We start from the raw sequence: 24,066 nt of genomic DNA, 5'->3' as shown, positions 1-24,066 counted from the left end.
TTAAGCTATTCAAGGTACTTGTCTTTCAAACAAGTAAAACTGATGTTACTTGTCTGAAAGCTTAAGTCACTTTTCCAAAAGCAAGTTTTCTTCAATACAGATTCAATATATTCAAATTATTAACAAAGTGGGAATATTAAATAAACTTTAGGCTCAAAACATACACTACGTAAGTACGAAAATGCAGATACTTCTACTGTAGCTATGCATGCTTGTTTTGTGCATTGTTTTGTGCATTGTTGTTCTGAAATTTGTCAGAGAGCAATTCATAAAACAATGCAAGTACAAGCAGCATTCTCAGCATTGCCACAAGGGGTGCTGTAGTTGAAAGTCAATTAATTTATTGTTGTACAATTTTTTCTTTTTCTACTTAAAATTCTATTTCTTCCCAGAAATAAGCATTGTTGTCAGATATTTAAACATTCACTTATCTTTAAACCTCACTTTAATTTGTTATATATCAGACGTAATATAATGGCCAGTCTGAAGCCAGTTCTAAGATACCTTCATCCCAAAAAGCTTTTTAAGACACTGACTCACTGGGCAGTATAGAAGCTGCCATCAGTTTTAAACATTCCCTCAGTGCAATGCTAACTAGAAAATACATGAGGCTGGTTCAAAGGAGCAGAGTATGTTTTGAAGTTTTGTTGGTGTTTATGTGCATGCTCAGTGAGGCAGGACTATAAGAGGCAGTGCAAAGATGCTGAAAATAGTTATAAAACAATAAAGAACAGATGGAGTGAGAAAGATTAAAGAAAAGCAGGATGCTTTTCTTTGAAGAGATAAGAACAGATATAAGCAATTGTAAGGAAGAATGCAAAAATTAGGGAAAAAAAAGAATAGTTTATGAGAATATAAGGCAAGAAAGGTGTGGAAAAACAGGTGAAAAAGTGATGAGAGTATGAGGGTAGGGGAGAGAGGATTGAAAAACAAACAAAAAAAAAACTTTAGAGCACATGAAAAACAAATAAAAGGGTGAACAAAAGAATACTAGATAAACTAAAAGCGGAAAAAGAATAAGATTAATGGTGTAAAGATGAAAAAGTAGTAAAAAAAAAATTATTTAATGCATGAAGCTTAATGTCTGCTGTGGTACCTGGAGCGCTGAACTGTCGCACTGATGTGGCTCTGGTCTTGTCATAGACTCTGGTGAGAGCGCAGCCCTTAGGGACAGTCCACACGCCAGACCTGCTGTCTCTCTCCTCCGCTGTGTCATACACCTCCACATGGGGCAGCCGCTCTGTCAGGTTCTTACTGTAATGACTCAGGCCATACTGAGCTATCTGAATAGCATAGAAATACCCTTGAGGACCCCACTGGGTGGACAACGGTACTCCTGTTGAGAGATGAGAAAACAGAACAAGAGGGGATTTGCTGTTAGGAAAGACAGATTGGTTAACTTTTAATTGGGTGCTACATTGAAGAGAAATGAAACAAATTTACGTAACAATCTCAAGCTAGGCGGCATGACAATACTTTATATACAGTACTGTGCAATGGTAGAATTGTCAACCAGACTCTGCTATATCATAATTTATACCTGGGTAGATATACCACTGCTAATTTATGTTTTTCATGATCTTCAGAACCTGGGGTCCTCTCTATTTTAGGTTTATTAATTAATTTATTTTTCAGTCACATGGCAACAAAATGTCTACCTACATGTTGGTTACACCACAAAACTTTGATTTGATGGACAAAGGTTTTTCACATTTTACACATTTTCAAATAAAATAGTTTCACTGCTTATTTAAAAAATATAATAAAAGATTATTCTGCACTGCTCATGCCAACATTTCTTTTTTTCAAGAATTTCAGCTTTTGAGATTTTTTTTTTTTTTTTTACTGTTTCCGAATGGTTACACCATATGACTTTTTTTACTTAAATAAAATTGACTAGAGGACATGCATTCAAATAACTGTTTTGTATGAATTTCATTTGTAATGTATTTTTGAATAATTTAATACATTTGGACAACAACAACAACAACAACAAAAAAAAGAGTGCGTCACATCATTGACCCTTATGTTAACAATGTAAATATAAGTATTTGACATTAAAGGATGACACCATATATTTTTTATTTGGTTAGAAAAAAAAAGGCACTATAGGGCTATAAAATGCCCCAGAAAATACCCTGGAAAAGTTAATTTCTGTCCATGGTTGCTTCATTGAATTCAGATTCTAACAGATCTACAAAAAGCAGTGAACACTGGGAGAAAAAAAGCCCCAAATTTTCTTTAGTTAGCACCAGTTCCCTTACGCTCTGGTACTAGTATAAGTAGTATGAGATTGTGCTGTTTATACTGACAAAAACAATAAGGGCTATAGGTCATCAGGCTTTTCATCCACCCTCACTCTCTCTCCCTCAACCACAACTTGTCTATTCTAAAGCCTGTCATGACATTATTAAGCCACAGACAAATCTTTGGGACCCAACTGCTAGTTTTAAAGCATCTATCCACAAACATACACATAAAAAACAAACATGCAGGGTTAAACAAAGACATAAGGCAATAGAATTGACAAACACTAATGAGTCTTCCTCTTTCCATGGCACAAGCACAGACATAAAGTGGGACCTGTATGAGGAGGCAGCTGGGCACTGCGGAGACGCTTTCCAGCCTAGATTCTATTCAGAGCACTCTGATCCTCTGCTGGAGAAGACATCATCCCTCAAACTGAAGGAGGAAAAAGGAGCTCTCTTTCACTGTCACCCACCGTACTCATCTCCTTTTCATTCCTTTTTATTCTCCCTCCCTCTCTTTCTCCTTCAGCTGTGGCATGGAGACTGATGAGTCTGTCTGCTGTCTCTAATAATTGGCTCTCTGCACTAACACACTGCCACAGGCTCATGTGGCTTATTACCTCTGAGCTTAACACACTGTTTTTCTGCCTCCAAACGCCTAGGATAAAAATGAAGGGAACAGAACCTTTAATTAATCTTTGTCTTCTGTGTTGGTGTGCGTGTAAACACTGCAAAGGTCTTCCCGACCTCTCAAACACATCTCACAAATGAATATACTTCCTAAAACTGCCGTGTTACTTAATCTTTAAAGGGATAGTTCACCCAAAAATTAAAACTGTCATGATTTTCATGATGAGGTGTTGAGTGTTAAGTTTCACCATCTACTTTCAGTGCATCTTTTTTCCATACAATGAAAGTGAACGGTGACCGCAGCTGTTGTTCCTCCTAACATCATCTTTCGTGTTTCACAGAAGACAGTCTGTCTTACAGATTAAGAACAACATGAGGTTCAGTAAATGATGACAATTCTCATTTTTGGGTGAACTACCACTGTTAAAAATGCCATGCACTAAATTAAAATACACGCTGAAAGACTATCCATGTTACCACAAAGATCCAACATTGACGCCCATAGGACAGACGAAGTTCAGACCAGTACTGTAATGTTCCTTGAACACTGCACTCAATTCTGTTTTTAAAAGTCACACTTGTGCATTGAGGCATCACTCTCTTTAATTTTCCATGGATACTGGGTGAGAATCAGAGGCAATGCTCCAAACCTTCGATGATTCCCTACAGGCTCCTTCATTCCAACATGGTCATAAATGCTACAGAGCTCCTTTGCAGCTCACAGAACAGAGAGCAGCACCATGTAAACAGTCTGAGTAAAGGACTGGCTCTTGGTTATGGAGGAGCGGAGACAAGAATGGAACAAAAGCAGGGGACTAGAATAAATTCCATCGCTTTTGTGCTGCCACATAAATTACGAATTTTATCTCAATTGATAGACAACCCAATTTTTCCACCTGCCATGAAGGATTATTGTACAAATGTGCCTCTTTGAGGTGTCACAGAAACATTGGGTATCTTTGAATACCGCTCTGAACGATATCTGAATAACACGTTTTTTTAAAGTTTTGGCCAGAAAAGAGTAGAAAGCGGTTTAATCCAGAATGCTGATCAATGAGCAGTGTTAATCTCATCAACGAAATCACTGACAAAAATGTTAGTTGATGAAGGTTTTTTTTTATTGTCAACGATAACAAAGATGAAACGAAAAAGGCACATATCATGATGACAATTAATAAAGCATACTGTTGACGAGATACAAATTATACTGCAAGATATGAATAGTGCAAGATATAAACAGAAGAAACATCTTGAGATTCTGTAAATAGAAGATATTAGATACGGATTCATCTAATCCATTAAATCGAGCATGTTAGGGATTTCTCCGCTTGAGCTGCGTGAGTTGAACATGTTGAACACCGATTAATTTGGCAATTTGCGTTGCGTAACTTGCAATGTGAATACACTGTTTCCGTAATAAACACGCTTCATACAATGTAATATCCTTTCACAGAAAATTTATAAATCTCTAAAACATGAAGAATTTAGAATACAGTAAGCAAACTTCTCAAAAGTAGCTAATACTGCAGTCTATTCATTATTATTTCAGGAGCTCAGGTTTTTTACAACAAGGACAGTATGTATATGTTAGATACATGTTTACATTAGAACATTTAATTTTTTTCTAAATGTTTGACTATTTTATTAAAGTTTGGTCTGTTACAGTTTGACACACTTTGTCCATTTTGCATGTTATCAACTAAAAGATATAATTTTTGTTGACAAAAATTTTCATTTTTGTCATAGTAAAACTGATTAAAATTAATAAATATAACATGACAAAATATTGACTAATTCAAGGACATTTGTCAAAAGACAAACTATGAAAAATTAACACCATCATGAGTTCGCAATAAGCGAAAGCTCTTCTGAGCATCATGCCTAGATGTGCCACATTTGTGCATTTTAATTCAGTGTTACAGAATATTTCCATTTCATAGGTGTGAAGTGTGCAACAGTTTGCGTATATGCCTGTCATTTGTTATACTGATGTACTGTACATTTACACAATAAACTGATTTGATCTGCTTTGAATTTTATTCATATTTAATTTTATAGATTCCAAAATGTTCAGATTTTATCCTTTTCATATTACACTTTGTTAGCAATCTGTATCCCATGAAGCATTCTTAACTGATTAAAGAGACCATCACCATCAGTGAATAGTTGTTTTGGTTTGGAAAGCATTCTTTATACTCCAGCACTGATCAAATGACCCCATTGTCAATCCTTCCATAACAACTGCTTACTTACCGAGTCCCTTTATAAAGAAATGAATATACAACTGCAGATGGGAACTGAGTGGATCTTTCTTCTCTTGAGGAAGTATAAAATACTTTTCAAAATGAAAATGTATCATTTATTCACCTTCATGTCATTCAAAACCCATATGACTGTCTTACAAAAGGAGATGTTAGGCAGAATGTTAGAGACTGACATTATCAATCACCATTCCCTTTAAAGGAATAGTTCACCCAAAAATGAAAATTTGCTGATAATTTACTCACCCTCAGGCCATCCAAGATGTATCTGAGTTTCTTTCTTCATCAAAACAGAATTTAAGATTTTTAGGATTTCATTTCAGGCCTCCTCCTCTAAACAGTGCAAGTGAATGTACTCCATTTATTTTTTGATGGTCCAAAATGCATATTTATGGTGCATCAAAATAATCTCGACTCCAGTCGACAAATAAAGTACTTCTGAATGCAAACGACTGATTATTTTGAGAAACAAAACAATACTTATATACTTTTTAACTACAAATGTTCGCTTCCGTACATCTCTGTGATGTGCGCTCATGAGAGGGATGACATAAGCTCATTGGTAAGGTCACGCGTCACGTGGAGGAGGAGTCAGGAAGTGCGTCATTGTTTACAAGAGAAACTTGTGCCGTTCACAAACCAAAACAGTCCAAAACAATTTCAAAACAACATAAACTAAAATAAAAAATAATTTCCAAATAATAATAATAAAAAAAAAACAATGTAAACAACGACACGCTTCCTGACTCCTCCTCCACGTGATGCGTGACCTTACCAACAAGCTTATGTCATCCCTCTCATGAGTGCGCCACAGATGTACTGAAGTGAACATTTGTAGTTAAAAAGTATATAAGTATTGTTTTGTTTCTAAAAATATTCAATCGTTTGCGTTCAGAAGACCTTTATTTGTCGACTGGAGTCGTGTGGATTATTTTGATGCATTTTAAATATGCATTTTGGACCGTCAAAAAAAAGTGAGGACATTCACTTGCATTGTTTAAAGGAGGAGGCCTGAAATGAAATCCTAAAAATCTTAAATTCTGTTTTGATGAAGAAAGAAACTCAGATACATCTTGGATGGTCTGAGGGTGAGTAAATTATCAGCAAATTTTCATTTTTGGGTGAACTATTCCTTTAACTGCTTTTTTTTTTTTTCAAATAATGAAAGTGAATAGTGACTGAGAATGACATTTTGCCCAACATCTCCTTTTGTGTTCTATGAAAAAAAGAAAGTAATACAGGTTTGCAATGACATGAGGGCGAGTAAATTACAGAATTTTCATTTTGGGGTGAACTACCACTTTAACAGCTCAGATATGATAGTAGTGGCATAATGGTGAGGGATCTGGGCTGTTAATCCATAGGTTGCAGGTTTAATCCCAAAGAGCTGATCCAAGAACTGGAGTGTTACTGGAATCAGAGTTCTGCTCTATCACCACAATGCTATGAGCAGAGCACTTAAACCTGTCTGCTGAACACTGTCCTTGAAATAGAGAGATAGTGAGAGTGAGCCAGCAGGAAATGGTTGAAAGTAATCTGTCAGGCCGGAGAGACAGTGATGGATCACTGACACAGCAGACAGTAACAGACAGAAAAATGTGCTATCTGGACAATGAAATGCCTTTGAAGGACACAACTGAGACCACCATAATCAGCCTTTTCTCTTCAAGTGTTGTCTGTTTCCTTTATAACAATGAAGGAAAATGAATCGTCTTTTCTTTTCACATTGGTTTACCTTTTTCTCATTTATATTCAAATGGAAGACACATGGGAGCGCATGTAAAATTTTCCTCCATTAAGTTTAAGGTCATCAAATCAGCACTTGTGATGTGGCTGAATCAATCCCACTTTCATTTGCTTAATGTATAGTCCATTGAGAGTGCATTACTCACTAAGAGGCAAACTTAGATCACTTGAGCAGGCTTACAGGAATCCTCTCTTGGACTGCACTAAATGACTATTAATGGCCACTAACAAGCTGCGTTAGAGATGAGGCAGGTAGCTTTGCCTCTCACTTCTCCCAACCTGCTATAATTATGTGCTGCTGTAATATGACATTAATTTATGTGAATCTTGATGATGAGAAGGGAGAGTAACCACCCCCTAACCTAATTCCAGGTTTAAACAGCAATCTATCTTGACTAATCACTTGTGATCGGATACCTGAGATGGATGCCAATGTCATGCTTATATAGAGTCATCACAAAAAGTGCAAAGAACAATTTAGCATAGCATTCTTAAGCAGTTAAGACCGGATAAGCTCGATCAGAAGGATACAGTGCAGCATAAAGTAAGGAAGAGTTGAAACCATCAACACATATCTCACCTTCCACTCCACTGATGCACTTGACTCTGTCACGCACCTCCACGTTATACCCCTCAAAGGACATGAAGACTCCTTTGGGGTGGTAAGGTTCTCTCTGGGCATATACTTTGGAGTAACTGTGAGAAAACTCAAATCGATCGTAGCCATCGTACTGTACCACCTTCCCGTATACCTCAAAGTACTTCTCCATCCAGCTGAAAGGCAGGTACACCTCACTACCCTCTCGACGGCCCTTAATGGTGGCATCCTCATTGATAAGGCAGTCGATCTCTTCATAGCGTACTCCACCGACCACAGGTGGTGGTTCGGGGGGCTGGGGTTGTTGTGGGCGGCTGTCTATTCTAGGGCTGGGAGGGGTCTGGGGTTGCCGGGGGAGGAAGCGGAGCACCTTCTCACTTGTGCACTTGTTCCACAGAACAACCGTGAGCAGAGAGAGAAGGGCACAGGTCACTATCAGGGTCTTGTAGTGAACCCGGGCTGCCAGACAACGCATCATCACTGCTTACCTAGAACATACACACACATATATTCTATGAAATATAATATATATATTATTTTACATGATATATATAATAAAATATATATATATATATTTTTATTGAACTGAAAGTCACAGGAAAATGTACAATCATAAAGTCCTTTTCCACCAAACAGCTGAGCAAGCTGAGTAACTGTTCCAGTAGTTTTCCACGTGCTAGCGGTTCAGTATGGTGCGATTACAAACCATTCCTGGCCCAGATTTCTCAGAGAGAAACGTGCTGGTGGAATGCCTTTAGTAACGTGGTGACTCACGATTAGTCACTTGCTCAGTCAGATTGATCAGTCCATTCTACTACTGATTCTGCAGCACTGCAATGGAAAAACAAACTGTAACAGTGCCAGCGAGCCTGGATAGGTATGGAACGGCACAGTTCTACAACGAGATCTGTTTGGCCTAATGGGGAAAAAGCACCTATAGACATTCTGTTCAAAATACACCAGTGACATTTTAGATTTAAGCTAGTTTTGGCAAAGTAATCAGTAATTCAGTTAGAGGAAATATTATGCATATCTACAAGGAATTAATCAGAGTTTAAAATGTCTGATCAATATTTTTCCCTCTGCATGGATAATAAAATGCAGCATAACAGAAATTCAATATCTGTCTGGACAACTGTGTACAATGTTTAGGCATATGTACAATGCATACAGCTCACAAACTTCATAGCAGCAACAAAAACAAAGTAGATCAATGCAACCACACCACATAGATGTGAAAAAAAAAAAAAACAACATGAATTTATATATTTGTCACTGAGGGTTTAAGTCTTTTACCTAAAAATATGCACAGTGGTATTAGGCATTCTGGATTTATACATATAATTGAATTATGATTTATACTTAATAGTTCATGTCTCAGAGGCAGTGCTCCACACTGAACAAAAGTTGCTCCTGTATTTGGCCGGAGTTTCTTGCTGTCTATGTAGTGATACCGCTCTTACAGTTTATGAGTAACAAACAGAGTATGAAAAAAGTATTAAATTTTCTCTACACATCTTCTTTTACAAATAGCATTCTGTTCATGCAGTTTCAATGCGATGAAGACAATCACATTAATTTTGTAAATGCAGCTCATAGCACAAATTAGCAGCCTCTCCATATCATAACATCTCTCTTTAGCATTCTATCATCCTTGCAAAGAATAAAAATCAATAAGCAGAAACACACTGCCTTCCACTACAGCTAATTACTGCACTGGGCTTGGCATTGAAAACAAGGCAATACCATCATTAGCAGTCCACACCACTCTGAAGCTGAAGTGAAGACTAAGGTCAGGGGAGAGTGAAAACGCATCAATTTCACAATGGATTCGATCCATCAACCCAAACTATTATGCTCTATATTTAACGAACTGGCCTAAGAGGAGCAAAAATATGATGAATGGTTGCCATACAACACATTTGAACTGGCCTCCATATATTAGTTGGAAACCTGAATTCATATAGTTCAAGCCTGAAGATCTGAAATTCTTGCTGCTGAAAGATCAGGACAACTGAATCATTCTTGCTTCTACCCTCTGTTTAATCTTCTTTGCAGAGCCAACACTTGTTTCACATATCTGTGCTCCATCGCTTTCTAGTCTCTCTCCCGTTCATTCACTTTACTCTTCCAACCCCATGTTGACGCCGCACCCTCTGTTCAGAGCACAGAGAGTAGACCAGCGTCTGCCTGCTCTGTAAAAGATAAGATGCTCATCTTGTTTGCTGAGGATATAAATAATTAGATCTTTTTGGCTTTTGCAGGGAGGGAAATAAGAGTTCAAATGGGCAAACTCAGAAAGTGCCACCTGAATCCTAACACAGAGCACCTGAGTCAAGCCTCCCTGATGGAGCATTTGGATCAGGCGGCCCACCGCAATTATCCTTGTATCTGTGTACAAGGATAATTTGTATTCAGATCCACTAATATGCAGGAGATATGGCTGAGGTCTGTATAATCCAGAGATCAAACCAAAAACAGGAGGAACACAGATGTAATCCTTTCTCTGTAGTGGCACAGCGGACTTAAAGGGAGAGTACACCATGTCCTAGGGAGCAACAAACCATGATAGATTTAAGAAAATGGCTTTTATAAGAGTGGGCTTAGGGATGGTCAGGGATGAAAAAGTTTTTACAACACACCATCCCCATAGCTAAAGCTGTGGCAGATCTGTAAGAGCCGCTCCTTTGAGGAAAGCAGTGTTAACCGTGCATCTGCAAACTGCTGTTGGCGTGACTGGAGACACCATAACCATCGCATTTTTAAAACACCGTGTTAAGTTGAAAATAGTTTTTGAAGACCCTGAGATCGGTTACATTCAGCTGTGCTTCATTAAGATGTTTGAAAGAAAGAGTTTGCTTCTCCAGAGTGTAGAGCGCTGTTTTTGCCCCAGACAGAAAGTCACGCTGTGCTCTGTTGGAGTTTGTTGTGGTGATGATTCACGCTTCCTCCCATTTAACTCTGAATTTTAAACTTCATACTGGGAAAATTGCAATTGAACGCTACTTTATTTTGGACTTACAACTTGGAAACGTGTGCGGAAATCTTCAGCTCTGATTTCGCTGAGATGTAGGTGTGTGACGTCACACAAACATGTCGGCACCCAGGGAGATTTTGAGTCAGTGATAAACACTCACTTTTGTTAAATTTTATACACCAAGTTTATGTTTCTACATTGTGACAATAAAACTTGTTTAGCAAACATTTGCAGACAGGTGTTCAAAAAACACAGTGAATTAAATGTTCTTTTGATTATTGTAAACCTGTAGAACAACCGCTAGCATTGCAGCATTGTTTATCAGTTTGGCTGCAATGAGACATCTCTGTTGACAATCAAGGTACTGCTGAAAATCCCAATATAATAAATCTCAAAATTCAAAACAAGGCCCCTCTTTGACACGTTTGTGTAAGGTAGTTGTCACTGAATTTCAAATTCAGTGAAAAGTCACATCACACATTTTCATTATTGATCATCGTTTTTATGATCGATCATTACTGTCAGTTCTGAGTAGGGGTGTAATGGTATGACATTTTCACGGTATGATAACCATCATAAAAATTACCATGGTATTATGGTATCATGTTATTGAGGTGCACTGATGATATTATTAGCAGTTTAATATTTGGTTATGAAATATGTCTGATAAACACAGAAATATTTCAGTTATAGCCATTTCTTGAAAAAATAAAAATAAATAAAAAAAAAAATATATATATATATATATATATATATCTCAAACAGATAAAACAACAACAATAATAATAATAGCAAGGTACAGTAGTCAGATGATTATAACGAAAAAAATATTTTGTTATTGTTATTTTATGATTTATGAAAGTGATCTGTAATAATTTGTAATGATTATTGCCCAGGTTAACACTTCAGATTTGCATTTGTATGCATTCAGTAATTTGTTGCATTTGTGATTTAGTTAAATTCTAAACAATATCTACTGAATATATATATATATATATATATATATATATATATATATATTTTCATTGGCAGTTTATTTATTGCCATTTGTCCAATACTATTTCCCGCCACAGTTTCACTGTCAATTTCCTGCATGCATATTATCAATGTCAATTTCCTGCACAAAAGCCATGCACTTTGTGAACCCTATTTAGAACAAGTAAAACATCAAAGTAGTATCAAACACAATGTTGGCCTACTGTTGTGCTTCACTTGAAATGAACAAACAGTTGGCACATCGTAATGTTGAACGAGTGCTTAAAACCGTTTGCTGCATTTGTGAATGTGACAGAAGGTATAAACAAAGGTTTAGCCTACCTAGTCATTACATATGTAAAACTACAATGAATCTGGTGTTTTTATGAAACAGGGGCTATAATTTATTATCCTGTATACTGGATTTCCACTTACATCATCTCCGCAAATTCCGTGGAATTGTGATCACGGAGAAGGTGCTTTAGGTTTGAGGTGTTTCCCCCCTGAGCCAATCCTTTTTTGCGACAAACTTTACAGACTGTCTCAATCAGCTACCTAGTTCAGTAGTCAGGGCACTTATCAGGGAGTCAGCCATTTTTAGGGCTGTCTCAATCGCAAAATCGTTCCAGTGCACCGAAAAGTTCGCTTCCTAAAAAAATCCCACAATGCACCGTAAAAACCAGGAAGCATCATTGCTCACTACGTTCCCTTACTGGAAACGTCGTCATGTCTTCTGAAGTCTCTCAAGCCATTCGATGATGAGCACAAGTGTAAAAATATGAAGTCCAAGCCTTATTTTCTCTTTAAAGGAGATGTTGTTTGTAATGTCTTTCATTCATAATTACCATGAAAGTGAAACAATGTTTTAAATATTTGAGTTGTTAAATGAAGGTTTAAAATACACTCCTATAAATTTTTATTTCTTTATTTATGCCATTTATCGGTTATAATAACACTGTACATTTGAATATCTTCAAGGAAAATGAATGATAGCGTCATTTATACAGGGATGGTGCTGATTAATAACAGCTGCACTTCTATGTGCAAGCTTGTTATTGTGCCGCAGGTGATTGTGTCATAAGTGTCCCAATGTTCAGTGGATCAGTACCCTTACCAGTGCCCGAATTCATGTTCACGATATACTGATTCACGTCATAAGGAGCTAGGGAGCTGATTGAGACTCAGAGTGGGTAACCATCAACATTGATGGTGCCTCATGGGTCTTTAATATAGCGAAAGTAATCTCAGACAGCGGACTTCAACCGCTTTGGCGAAAGGTTCAGGCTCGGACATGTCTGTATGATGCGCTCGTGTTGCACTCATGCTGCGCTCATGCTGCACTTCTGATGTGCTCGTGATGCGGTGCGCTCGCGACACCTGCATGTCACCTTTAAAATTGAGTGACAGTCGAATGTAACATGAGGAAGGCGCAATTTAAAGATTTATTTTATCTCGGCAAGTTTATATGATGCTGTAAATGTTGCCGATTCTGTCTTAAACCGATTTGGATTTTAGAAAAGTTCTGAAAAAAATCTGTCTATATATTCATCCAGTACTGTCAATAAGAAGATTTCAACGGTATGATAACTGTCCATTTTAAAACAGAGGTATATATTTTGAAACCTTGAAACAGTTACATCCCTACTTCCGAGTACTCGGGTACTCTTGCCCATCCCTAAATTAAATACTTTACAAATGAAAGGTACTTTATCTCGTTTGAATATTTTTTCTTTCTATTTAGAACTTCATGGACACAAACCAAAAGAGAAGATTGTCACTGCATGTAAAAGATTATTGCAGAAACATCAAATTAATTCTATATTAATGCATTAAGTTGTGATGTTGCTTGGCAACCCTAAATAACTCAACTCTGCCTTATGTTGTACAACCCTTAATAACACTCGTCATAATTTGTTTGGGACAAGTACCCTCTCTGTAAGTTCACATTACTCCATGTTTCTTCATCACTCTTACAACTTAAAGCAGTCCTGCCCACTAATAGCAGCAAAAATATATCTACCATGATATAAACAGTAAAGCAGACACTCTACCGGTTGACACATTTCTACCATCACACTGTACCGTCATACCACCCAGCCCCAGGCTACGGTCCTCTTCTGCCACCATGGGCTTTGGGAACAGTTGGAGGCATTGTTGACACATGTTATGCTGTCAGTGAAGGAAGGACAGGGCTGGCACAGGAGTACAATGAATACCAAGCTTTCAGCTCATTTGTCACCACAACCCACACAGACCTGCTCCCGAGACTACACATCTGTCCTCCCTACTCAGGCTTGCCACCGGCTCTTCATGCAATTCAGACAAAGCTGAGAGGAGCTGGTGCCCCACTGATGAATGCAAGCATCTTTTTTTTTTTTTGCAACAGTATCACCGTTTCATTATGGTATAGTTTATAATAAGCAAGTCATGGTAATCCCAATCAATTATGCTAATGAGAATGAAAGCTTTAAATATTGGCTTTGGATTTAAGAAAATTTTAGAACTGCAAACAAACTGACAATTCAGCCACCGGGTAATTTATAATGTGTTTGTTTTATCCATTATGAAATTTTGTCAAAACTAAACAGTTTGGTGACAAGGGTTTGGTAATGAAAACAACAGCCAGAGAATCAGAGGCCTATTTAAAGAAAAGTTAATAAGGGCTTAATGGCATCAATCTGCATTGAGAAATGCCACAGGGGAATATTATTTCCAGGTCTATTACAACACATATTAAATCACTGAAGACCTTAAATATGACTTGTGTTGCCTTGTACATCTCAAGCCAAACAGAGGAAGGAAATAAGCTATCGAAATAACCTGTGGTGAGATTTGGATCAGACAAAATCTGGGTTCAGGAAAAAAGAGAGCAAGACTCAGAAGTCCATTAATGACTAGTGTACATTACAGGACTTAAGATCATTTCCTTTGATGTTTTGAGTTGGCGATCGGTCTGCGATGAAATGTCTCAGATCTCACGACGGATGGTCTTGTTGTGTGCACACTGCTGCGACACGCCCCGAGTCATCCCAGATGCCAAGATGGATTTCAAATCCAGACGTCTTGTCGTCATGTGTGAGCACTGTCCCGACGAGCAAGAGACCACATAAATCGCACAAACGATTGCCAGTTCTTGCTCCATGTTTGCGTTGCTATGCGAGTTTGCATGACAACTTCCAGATTTTAAAGCTACAGTCTGCGACGAATGGTTGTGTAGCTGACACACCCAGTCATGTGGAGCGTGCACCAACACAACCAAAGACAAAAGACTGTGAGTCATGTAGTGTTTGCAGGGTGCTGACTGTGAGTCCTGTAGTGTACACTGTGCATAACATGTTGTAGTCCATGTTGCAGTTTTTCACTCCTAACTTGAGCCGCAAGCTGATGCATTTAATTGTTAGAATAACAGAAATTGCTAGACTAGCAATGATCAGAATGTAACCCTGGGCAACCCAACTCGAGGTGAGCATTGAGAATCTGACTGAAGTCCACTTTAGTCGTTATGAGTGAGAACCCGAAAAAGATCAGACTGTGCTGTATCCCTCCTATAGCTGCAGTAACATTTAAAATGCACAAACCATCTCCATGTTCTCCATCCCCTTAAAGATTACATAAAATACCATTTGCCATGTATTTAAGATAATTTTACGCATTTCAGAGTGAAATAATATCTATTTGGAAATAATGCACTGATTTTGTTAGAGCTGTGGTGCAGTGGGCTGTGCAGATGCTCAAGATGGACATATAAATGAGCTGTTGGTTCACGGGGACCGTGGGCAATGTCCCAGTCCCATTCTTCCTTTCTCACCCATTTCCTGTCAACACTCTACTTTCCTCTAAAATAACAGCAAAAAGATAAAAAATAAATTACATCAAAAATATATATATAATGTGCTGATTTTATCTGTCAGGGTTTGGTGGACAGTGGATGTTTTGCTATGCTATAATGGCTTAATCCCCCCCCCAGCCACCCTCATCAGCAGTGGCTTGCGTACATCAGCAGAAAAGTTTTGATCTTTTAACCTCACAATACGCATCACAATAAATACTTTTCAATATATCGTGAGAAATCACGATACCATCATTGGGTTGCAATTGAAACAGTGGCAAACATGAGAGAGACTTGCCGTGATCACGAGAGAAAGAGTGAATGTTTACTCAATGCTTTGGCAACATTGTGCTGCTCTACACATTCATGCCAATAAAGCCTATTTGAATTTAATTGAATCATGCAGGCTCTGATTCAATCGCTCTCATGTCACATAGAAGCAGCTCTGACAACAATGGGAAACTCTGGTCTGAAAGTTTGCACTTTAGACAAACTGATTCTCGTTTATTGAAATGTTGACCAATATGTTACGTTACATGTTACAAATATGAGTGTAATGATTCAACAATGGCAAAGGAGGAAGCTGTGGCCCACTTGACAAAACACAGACATTTATTGTTGCACTTTTCAGTCGCACGCAATAAGGCCGCTTTTCAGCAGTACACAAAAAGTTTGCTTTTCAGCAACACCACACTGACACGCAGACACACACAGACAGGTTCGTGCATTTCTCTCCCTCCTCTGCTGCTGTCTTCTCTACTCAAATACTCCTGCCGCCCCTCACTGGAACACGAGACCGGTGGGGCACACAGGTGGAGCTCATTCACCACTTATCTTCCCGGCCTTGCTCTGCCCAGATGCAGCTCATCCCTGCCTTGCTCGCCACATACCCCCATCGCCAAACTCAGGTCGGGAAATTCTCCAGCCTGTGACATACACTGTCCCTTTCGGTTGCCGGCTGAAGCAGAGCTCCAGTGCCACCAGACTGTACACTCCCTCGGCGTCACGATCCTCAGTCAGCGGCGAGGACTCCTTGACGGCGCATCCTTCCTCCTTCCCGGGATTCGGCACCAGTGTAACAATTAAAAGGACGAAGGTAGCTGGGGCCGGCTTGACAAAACACGCAGACATTTATTGTTGCACTTTTCAGCAGTACACAAAATGCACCCCACTGATATGCAGACACACACAAACAGCTTTGTGCATCTCTCTCCCTCCTCTACTCAAATACTCCCGCCGCACCTCACTGGAACGTGAGACCGGTGTGGCACACAGGTGGAGCTCATTCACCACTTATCTTCCTGGTCTCGCTCTGCCCAGACGCTGCTCGGCCCCGCTCTGCTTGCCACAATGATTGTATCGGCACAGCCCTATTGTTTACGTTGTACTGTAAAATGAGAATACTCTGCAATATTCTTGAATATTTCACAAGAAAACTCCTTGGAAAATGGTCAGGATCATGTCTTGGCCTTTCTACTCGAGGACAAAGTCTGACCTGCCAACAGAAGCAGAAAAAGTACAAGCCAAATGCAAGAGATATGTTGGGTAGGACCAAGAATCAAGTCATGTGTTTGAGCTTAGGTGTGTCAGCTCTAACTAAACTCCTGACATTTCCACTCCAGTGACTTGCTGATCAGGCAGGGTGTGAATCAAGGGCAAGCAGCCACTTCACGTAGAGCTTACAGACTGATCACTAATACCAGACCTGGTAAATTAATGAATGTGATGAAATGAAATTACAGTGAGTTCTTGTATGAAACAACTACATTATTATGCTCATTAGAGAAAAGAAATTGCCAGATGTGCCTTCTACAGCTCATCAGAGGGGTTCCCCCTGTGGAAAAGATGCAGCCCATAATAAACACTGTTGACAGGCTAATAATTCTACACTGTATGTAATTTAGTCTAATTCTCATTAGAAATAGAGCACAGGAGAACTCCCCCTTCAACAAAACAGCAGTAACAGTACACACACACACACACACACACACACACACACACACACAGGACTGTAAGTTGGAAGTAAACCAGTAAGTTGCATCAACTCCCTTATGGCACTTTTCCACTGCACGTTACGGTTCGACTCGACACTGCTCGCTTTACTTCTCTGAGCTTGCTTTTCCACTGCAGTTTAATGTCGCCTCAATGCAGGTGGGATTATAGGCTGATCGTCATAGTTGCGCTGCCTCTACTGCCGTGACATCATCTTAAACGCGACAAACATTACTGACCATAAACAATAACATGACCGCTAGCTGTTAGCTACTAGCTCATTGTGATGCATAAAGCAGTTGTTGCATGGTGATTTTACACATGTGTAACAGGTAAATTGACCTGGTTGTTTTAGAAGTAAGCTTTCCAGTAGCTGGTCAACTGAATAAAGTGAAGCTTTCAAGCAGACTACAGAGTTAACATAACAAAACGTACCATCCTCCGTCATGGACTCCAACAACGCCGTGGCCGAGTCCAGGGCACTCTCCCTCCCATTGCTCGGTCTATTGCCATAGATAGCGTCCATTTGGTCGAACCACTTCCACTTTCTTCTGTTTGAACCACTCCAGCTGTTGTGGTCCTTGATGGTTCTGTAGTCACTTAAGTTTTTTTAACTTCTCCCTACACTGTTGGTAGGTCTAGTGTTAGCCGTTTGTGGCCAACAGCTGAGACACTTCCTGAAAGACTTTCATTTCACGTCGTTTCGTTCGCGCTAACGAGAGGAATGTCTGCACCTCGTTTATTGACCATGGCATTGTTTTGCACACAGCCATTTCTTTTTACAATACAGAAAGTTGTGTGAACAAATGATATTGCTGTTGCTAACTTTAAAACTTGCGGGTTGATGTCCCATGTCGCAAATCCAGTGACGCTGGTAGTGACGATTCTCTCTGACCAATCAGTGATCTGCAAGGTTTTGACATCACATTTAGTATTGGCTCAGCTCGCTTGGAACTAGAGGTGGTACTAAAAAAAGTACCAGGTACCAGGTACTATCCACAGTGGAAAACCCCCAAAAAGCGAGCAGAGTCGAGCTGTACCGTGCAGTGGAAAAGCCCCATTAGTATCATCATGTGGACATTGTACTAAAGTAACCAGTATTACAGGGTGTCTGTAAGCATAGCATTATGTTGTCAGTTAAAACATTGGACAGAACTTTACATAGATTTTATCACATTAGAGTCATCCTAGCACATGTTTAAGTTATACTTACACCGATCAGCCACAACATTAAAACCACCTGCCTAATATCGTGTTGGTCCTCCTCGTGCCGCCAAAACAGCTCTGACCCATCGAAGCATGGACTCCACAAGACCTCTGAAAGTATCCTGTGGTATCTTGCACCAAGACATTAGCAGCAGATCCTTTAAGTCCTATAAGTTGTGAGGTGGGGTCTCCATGGATCAGACTTTTTGGTCCAGCACATCCCATAGATGCTCAATCGGACTGAGATCTGGGGAATTTGGAGGTCAAGTCAACACCTTGAACTCTTTGTCATGTTCCTCAAACCATTCCTGAACATTTTTTGCACTGTGGCAGGGCGTATTATCCTGCTGAAAGGCCACTGCCATCAGGGAATACCATTGCCATGAAGGGGTGAACGTGGTCTGCAACAATCTTTAGGTAGGTGGTACGTGTCAAAGTAACATCCACATGAAAGCCAGGACCCAAGGTTTCCCAGCAGAACGTTGCCCAAAGCATCATACAGCCTCCGCCGGCCTGCCTTCTTCACATAGTGCATTCTGCTGCCACCTCTTCCCCTGGTAAATGACACACCAGAGCCGTCCACATGATCTAAAAGAAAACGTGATTCATCGGACCAGGCCACCTTCTTCCATTGTTCCATGGTCCAGTTCTGACTATCACTGCCCATTGTAGGCGCTTTTGGCAGAGGACAGGGGTCAGCATGGGCACTCTGACTGGTCTGCGGCTACGCAGCAAGCTGCGATGCACTGCGTGTTCTGACACCTTTCTATCATGGCCAGCATTACGTTTTTCAGCAATTTGTGCTACAGTAGCTCTTCTGTGGGATCGGACCAGACGGGCTAGCCTTCACTCCCCACATGCATCAATGAGACGTGGGCGCCCATGACCCTGACGCCAGTTCACCGGTTGTCCTTCCTTGGACCACTTTTAATAGGTACTAACCACTGCATACCGGGAACACCCCACAATACCTGCCATTTTGGAGATGCTCTGACCCAGCTGTCTAGCCATCACAATTTGGGCCTTGTCAAAGTCACTCAGTTCCTTACGCTTGCCCATTTTTCCTGCTTCCAACAAATTAAATTCAAGAACTGACTGTTCACTTGCTGCCTAATATATCCCACCCCTTGACAGGTGCCATTGTAATGAGCTAATCAATGTTATTCACTTCACCTGTGTTGGGCCTCATGTGTTCAGATAGAAGACAAAGGCAGGCCTAACAGTCATGAAAACATAACTCAAGCCCCCACCAAGTCGTAAATTTTACTGATAAAAATCGCGCCAAAATTAAACAAAGGGAGTCCAAAACAGACTACAGATCCATGAAGCCTTGCCCTCTAAAGGATCGAGCTCTCAACTCTTATTGGATGAGGCACACAACAGAACATCCCTCAAACATGACATCATCAGGACTTCAAATAATTCTGAAATGCTAAAAGAATTAGCTACCAGCGACTTCGTTCACCGAATAAAGACGTAGCTTTTTGCTGCTCTCCGGTGCAGCCCCGTGGCATAAGGAAGTAATGTCCGACTTGAAACTGTAGCCATACAATCTCCATCTCGCTGGACGAGTTGAGATTACTCTGTGTTCAGCCGAACACTCTAACGGATCCGAAGGAGACTGCCGAGCAATTTGCATCTTCATCCGTTGGCCTACAGAAGTGAAGAGATTAAAGATTTCTCTTCCATCTTCAATCAAGTCGACATTTCTGAGTTCTCCGCCAGCCCGCCGAGAATCAACAGCCGTACCGCCCTCTGAGAATCAACAGCCGTACTGCCCGCCGACAGCGCGAGGAAACGGCCTCCCGTCATCACCCGAGCCTCAAGGAGCCGGGTCAAAGTTAAAGGACGGAGGAAAACACATTCTACCTGTGTCCTCATGCGATTCAAGTAAGAGGTTATGTCTGGGCAGAGATAGAATATTATAGCGTGTTATTCTTGTGTTTCAAGGTTTTTTTGCTTATACAGTTTACAGATCTCCATGTCCGCTCATTATTAATACACAGGGTATTAATTATCACAAATTTGTTTGCTGTATTGTGGTCCAACCAAATTGGATTGTTGTGCATTTTTGCCATCGCGGGTGAGACAGAAACTGAGTTCATCCATTAGAGTCAAATAACGCAGGATTTTTACGAGCCCCGCTCGTAAAACTGCGTCTCTGAGTGATGAACACGGCTGCTTTATCTCCAGTTATTGCGAACTCAGCTTTCGGGCTGTCACTGAATAATCTCTCTCTCTCTCTCTCTCTCTCTCTCTCTCTCTCTCTCTCTCTCTCTCTCTCACTAACCACACTGACACACACACACACACACACACACACACAGTCACACACACCCCTTATATGTTTTAGGATTATTTTTATTTCCATATCTAATCATGTCACTGTTTAGTTTGTAGTTGTAAGTCAGAAGTTTATTGACTGCATTGTATTAATTATTAATTGATATTACTGCATAAATAAACTTTTGTTTATATTACAAAGAGAAGTGTTTTGGTTTGTTTTGCATACGCCTGTGTCATGCTGACGGGATGTCAGTACTCGGATTCAAACCTTCATTCATTGTTTTTTTTCCCGAAAATCGATATTCTTCGGATGTCGATTTTCCTAAGAAAACAATCTAATATTGAGACTGTTTTAATATTCGGTTATTAGTCCCTGATTCCAGGGTGGTGCCCCGTCAATTTTAATCCTTATTAATATTCTATTGATTTTTGATAATTGATAATTATCTTTGATTGAATTTGAATGATCAATAAGCTAGTGTTAATTTTAATGTTTCATCGATGTTAACAATTAACGATTATCTTTGATGTGTTGATTTTAAAGGATTAAAAAAAGCTAACATTGATTCTCATCAATGTTCTATTGATTTTTATAATTAATAATTATCTTTGATAATTATTAATTATTGCTAATAACCAAACTTGCTCCTAAACGTAGCACACTACATTTACTGGAGTCCCATATGAGGTTTTAATGAGTTAGATCCAATTAATTAATTAAAATATTGATTAATAACTACAGAAATAATTAATTATTTCTGATAGTAACACTGATCTAAACAACCAGTAAAGCCCTACACCTGTCAGTGGTTTTCATGTTGTGGCTGATCAGTGTATACTGTGTATCAAAACGTTTTGTGGACTGGTCTCATTTATTTCCATTGTAAATGTGTTACTGCACATGCGATTTTTGCATTTGTTTAAAAAAAAAAAAAAATGGCTCATGTGCATCAGATCAAATGACAACCTCTGTACAGGTTTGATCTGATATTAGAATGAGGCATGGTGCTATTTTCTCTCCTTCAATGGTTCAGATCCAGAGTTTATAGTTGAATAACAAAAAAACATTTGCAACATACAGTGGTCAGATGATAATGAAAAAAATATTTTATTGTTATTTTATGATTTATGAAATTATCCTGGTTGTGACTTACTGTCTAAATCAACACACGTTCCATCAACAGCTCCTTGGAAGCCCAAGGAAAACTTACATTGTCTACAACATTAATGCAATTCACCACATACCACAACAAATCCAAGAGCAGCTGGCAAGAGCAGAGGTGTGTGATCAATAAAGGACTGATAATAGAGAAACTTACTAAAAAGCTGCAAAGAAGACTGTTTAGTCCTAGTACACAATATAGCCATTAAAGGGATAGTTCACCCAAAAATGAAAGTTCTCTCATCATTTACTAACCCTCATGCCACCCCAGATGTGTATGACGTTCTTTCTTCTGCAGAACACAAAATATGATTTTTAGAAGAGTATCACTGCTCTGTAGGTCCATATAATGCAAGTGAATGGGTGCCAAAATATTGATGCTCCAAAAAGCACATAAAGGTATCATAAAAGTATGTATGTAAAAGTATATGACTCCAGTGTTTTAATCTATATTTTCAGAAGCGATATGACAGGTGTGGGTGAGAAACAGATCAATATTTAAGTCCTATTTGCTTGAAATTTGTCTCCCTGCCCAGTAGGGGGCGGTATGCATGAAGAATGTGAATCACCAAAAACACAAGAATTTAAAAGTGATCTGTTCCTCACCCACACCGATCATATCACTTCTAATGATATACATTTAAAAACTGGAGTCTTATGGATTACTTTAATGCTGACTTGTGTGATTTTTGGAGCTTCAAAATTTTGGCACCCATTCACTTGCATTGTATGGACCAAATGAGCAGAGAAATTCTTCTAAAAACCTTCATTTGAGTTCAGCAGATGAAAGAAAGTCATGCACATCTGGGATGGCATAAGGGTGAGTAAATGAGAGAATTTTCGTTTTTTGTGGAACTATTCCTTTAAAAGTTAGTGTCGTATAGCCAGGTGCAAACGATCTGGTCCATACTGCGGTGTACGGTTGAAGTCAGAAGTTTACATACATCTTAGCCAAATACATTTAAACTTAGTTTTTCACAATTCCTGACATTTAATCGTAGAAACATTCCCTGTCTTAGGTCAGTTATGATCACTACTTTAAGTATTTGAAATGTCGGGAGTCACGTGATGCCATGCGAGGATCAGACGTGTGAACGGCGAGCTCTGCGCACTTTGCTAATTTTAACACTTAATTATGTAAAATGGTGAGATTCGATACACTGTTCCATAACTGTTCTAGGAGGACAATATGTCAAAGAATTCAAAATCCTCGGGCTCTGGAGACATTAAAAGATGTTAAGGATGGCTGTAAAACATTCACATGCCCACAGCAAGCGATGTCCTTCATAAAGTCAATGGAGTAAATCATCTTGTGGTACTCATGCTGCAGCCAAGTGGAACGGCTCACTGAACATTCACTTGACTGTTCGAGGAAACTGAGCGCTTTTTTTTTGTGCTGGTTCTGTCTATCGGCTGGAGTTTATTTTGTAGAGTAAGACACCTTCAGGACAGTTCTATGGATGAATCTACGTGCTCTTTGTACTTACTCCTCATTTTGCCTGCAGTTTGTTTTGTGAAGTATTTCTTGCAAAGTCATTGGAGTGATTAAGTCATTTGTTTGCACTCATGTTGCAGCCGAGTGGACTGGCTCACTGAACATTTCTTTGACTGTTTAACGAATTTGCATGCTTTTTTGTGCTGGTTCTGCCTAGCGGCTGGAGTTTATTTTGTAGAGTAACACACCCTACGGACAGTTTTATGGATGAATCTACATGCTCTTTGTGTTTATCCTGCCTAAACACCAGACTTGAATAATCCAATGGCAAAGTTGTCACAGGGGTTCTCGTAGGCTCGTAGAGTTCGGAGGGACGTGCGCAGGATTAATGTGCATGTTTTTCTTTTTTCTGTTTGTTTTGTTCTGGGGAATGTTCAGGTTTTGATGGGTGCACTAATGTTGGAATGTGGTCTTTATAATCTTGTTTTTAACCACAATCTATTTTTTCTTATGTCAAAATGTCAAATGTTAATATGAGTGGATTGTCTCTCTCCACGTGGAATGTGAATGGGTTGAGGCACCCCATAAAAAGGAAGGAAGGTTATTTCTCTTCTTAAGTGTAAGAAATATGATATAGTGTTTCTTCAAGAAATGCACCCTTCTCCGCAGGAAGCTGAAACATTTGGAAAGATATGGGGTGGGCATTTTTTCATAGTGCTG

General features: G+C 39.4%; 1 protein-coding gene across 2 annotated transcripts in view; it reads right to left on the bottom strand.

The window, feature by feature from the left end:
• LOC127443782 (D-glucuronyl C5-epimerase B-like) overlaps positions 1-24,066 on the bottom strand; it is a 90,007-nt gene that overhangs the window by 5,171 nt on the left and 60,770 nt on the right. Inside the window, exons 3-4 of one of the 2 annotated variants that reach the window (XM_051702673.1) lie at positions 7,467-7,972; positions 1,097-1,336 (exon numbers count right to left, since the gene is read on the bottom strand). In XM_051702673.1, the coding sequence (XP_051558633.1) occupies positions 1,097-1,336; positions 7,467-7,962 (736 nt within the window). In that variant the 5' untranslated portion in view covers positions 7,963-7,972. The remainder of the gene's footprint in view (positions 1-1,096; positions 1,337-7,466; positions 7,973-24,066) is intronic. The other variant, XM_051702683.1, reaches the window with a different exon arrangement.

This window comes from Myxocyprinus asiaticus, chromosome 1 (assembly GCF_019703515.2).
Source record: "Myxocyprinus asiaticus isolate MX2 ecotype Aquarium Trade chromosome 1, UBuf_Myxa_2, whole genome shotgun sequence".
Taxonomy (NCBI): Eukaryota; Metazoa; Chordata; class Actinopteri; order Cypriniformes; family Catostomidae; genus Myxocyprinus; species Myxocyprinus asiaticus.
Note: the sequence above shows the minus strand (reverse complement) of the source record. Positions and strands in the feature narration are given on the sequence as shown.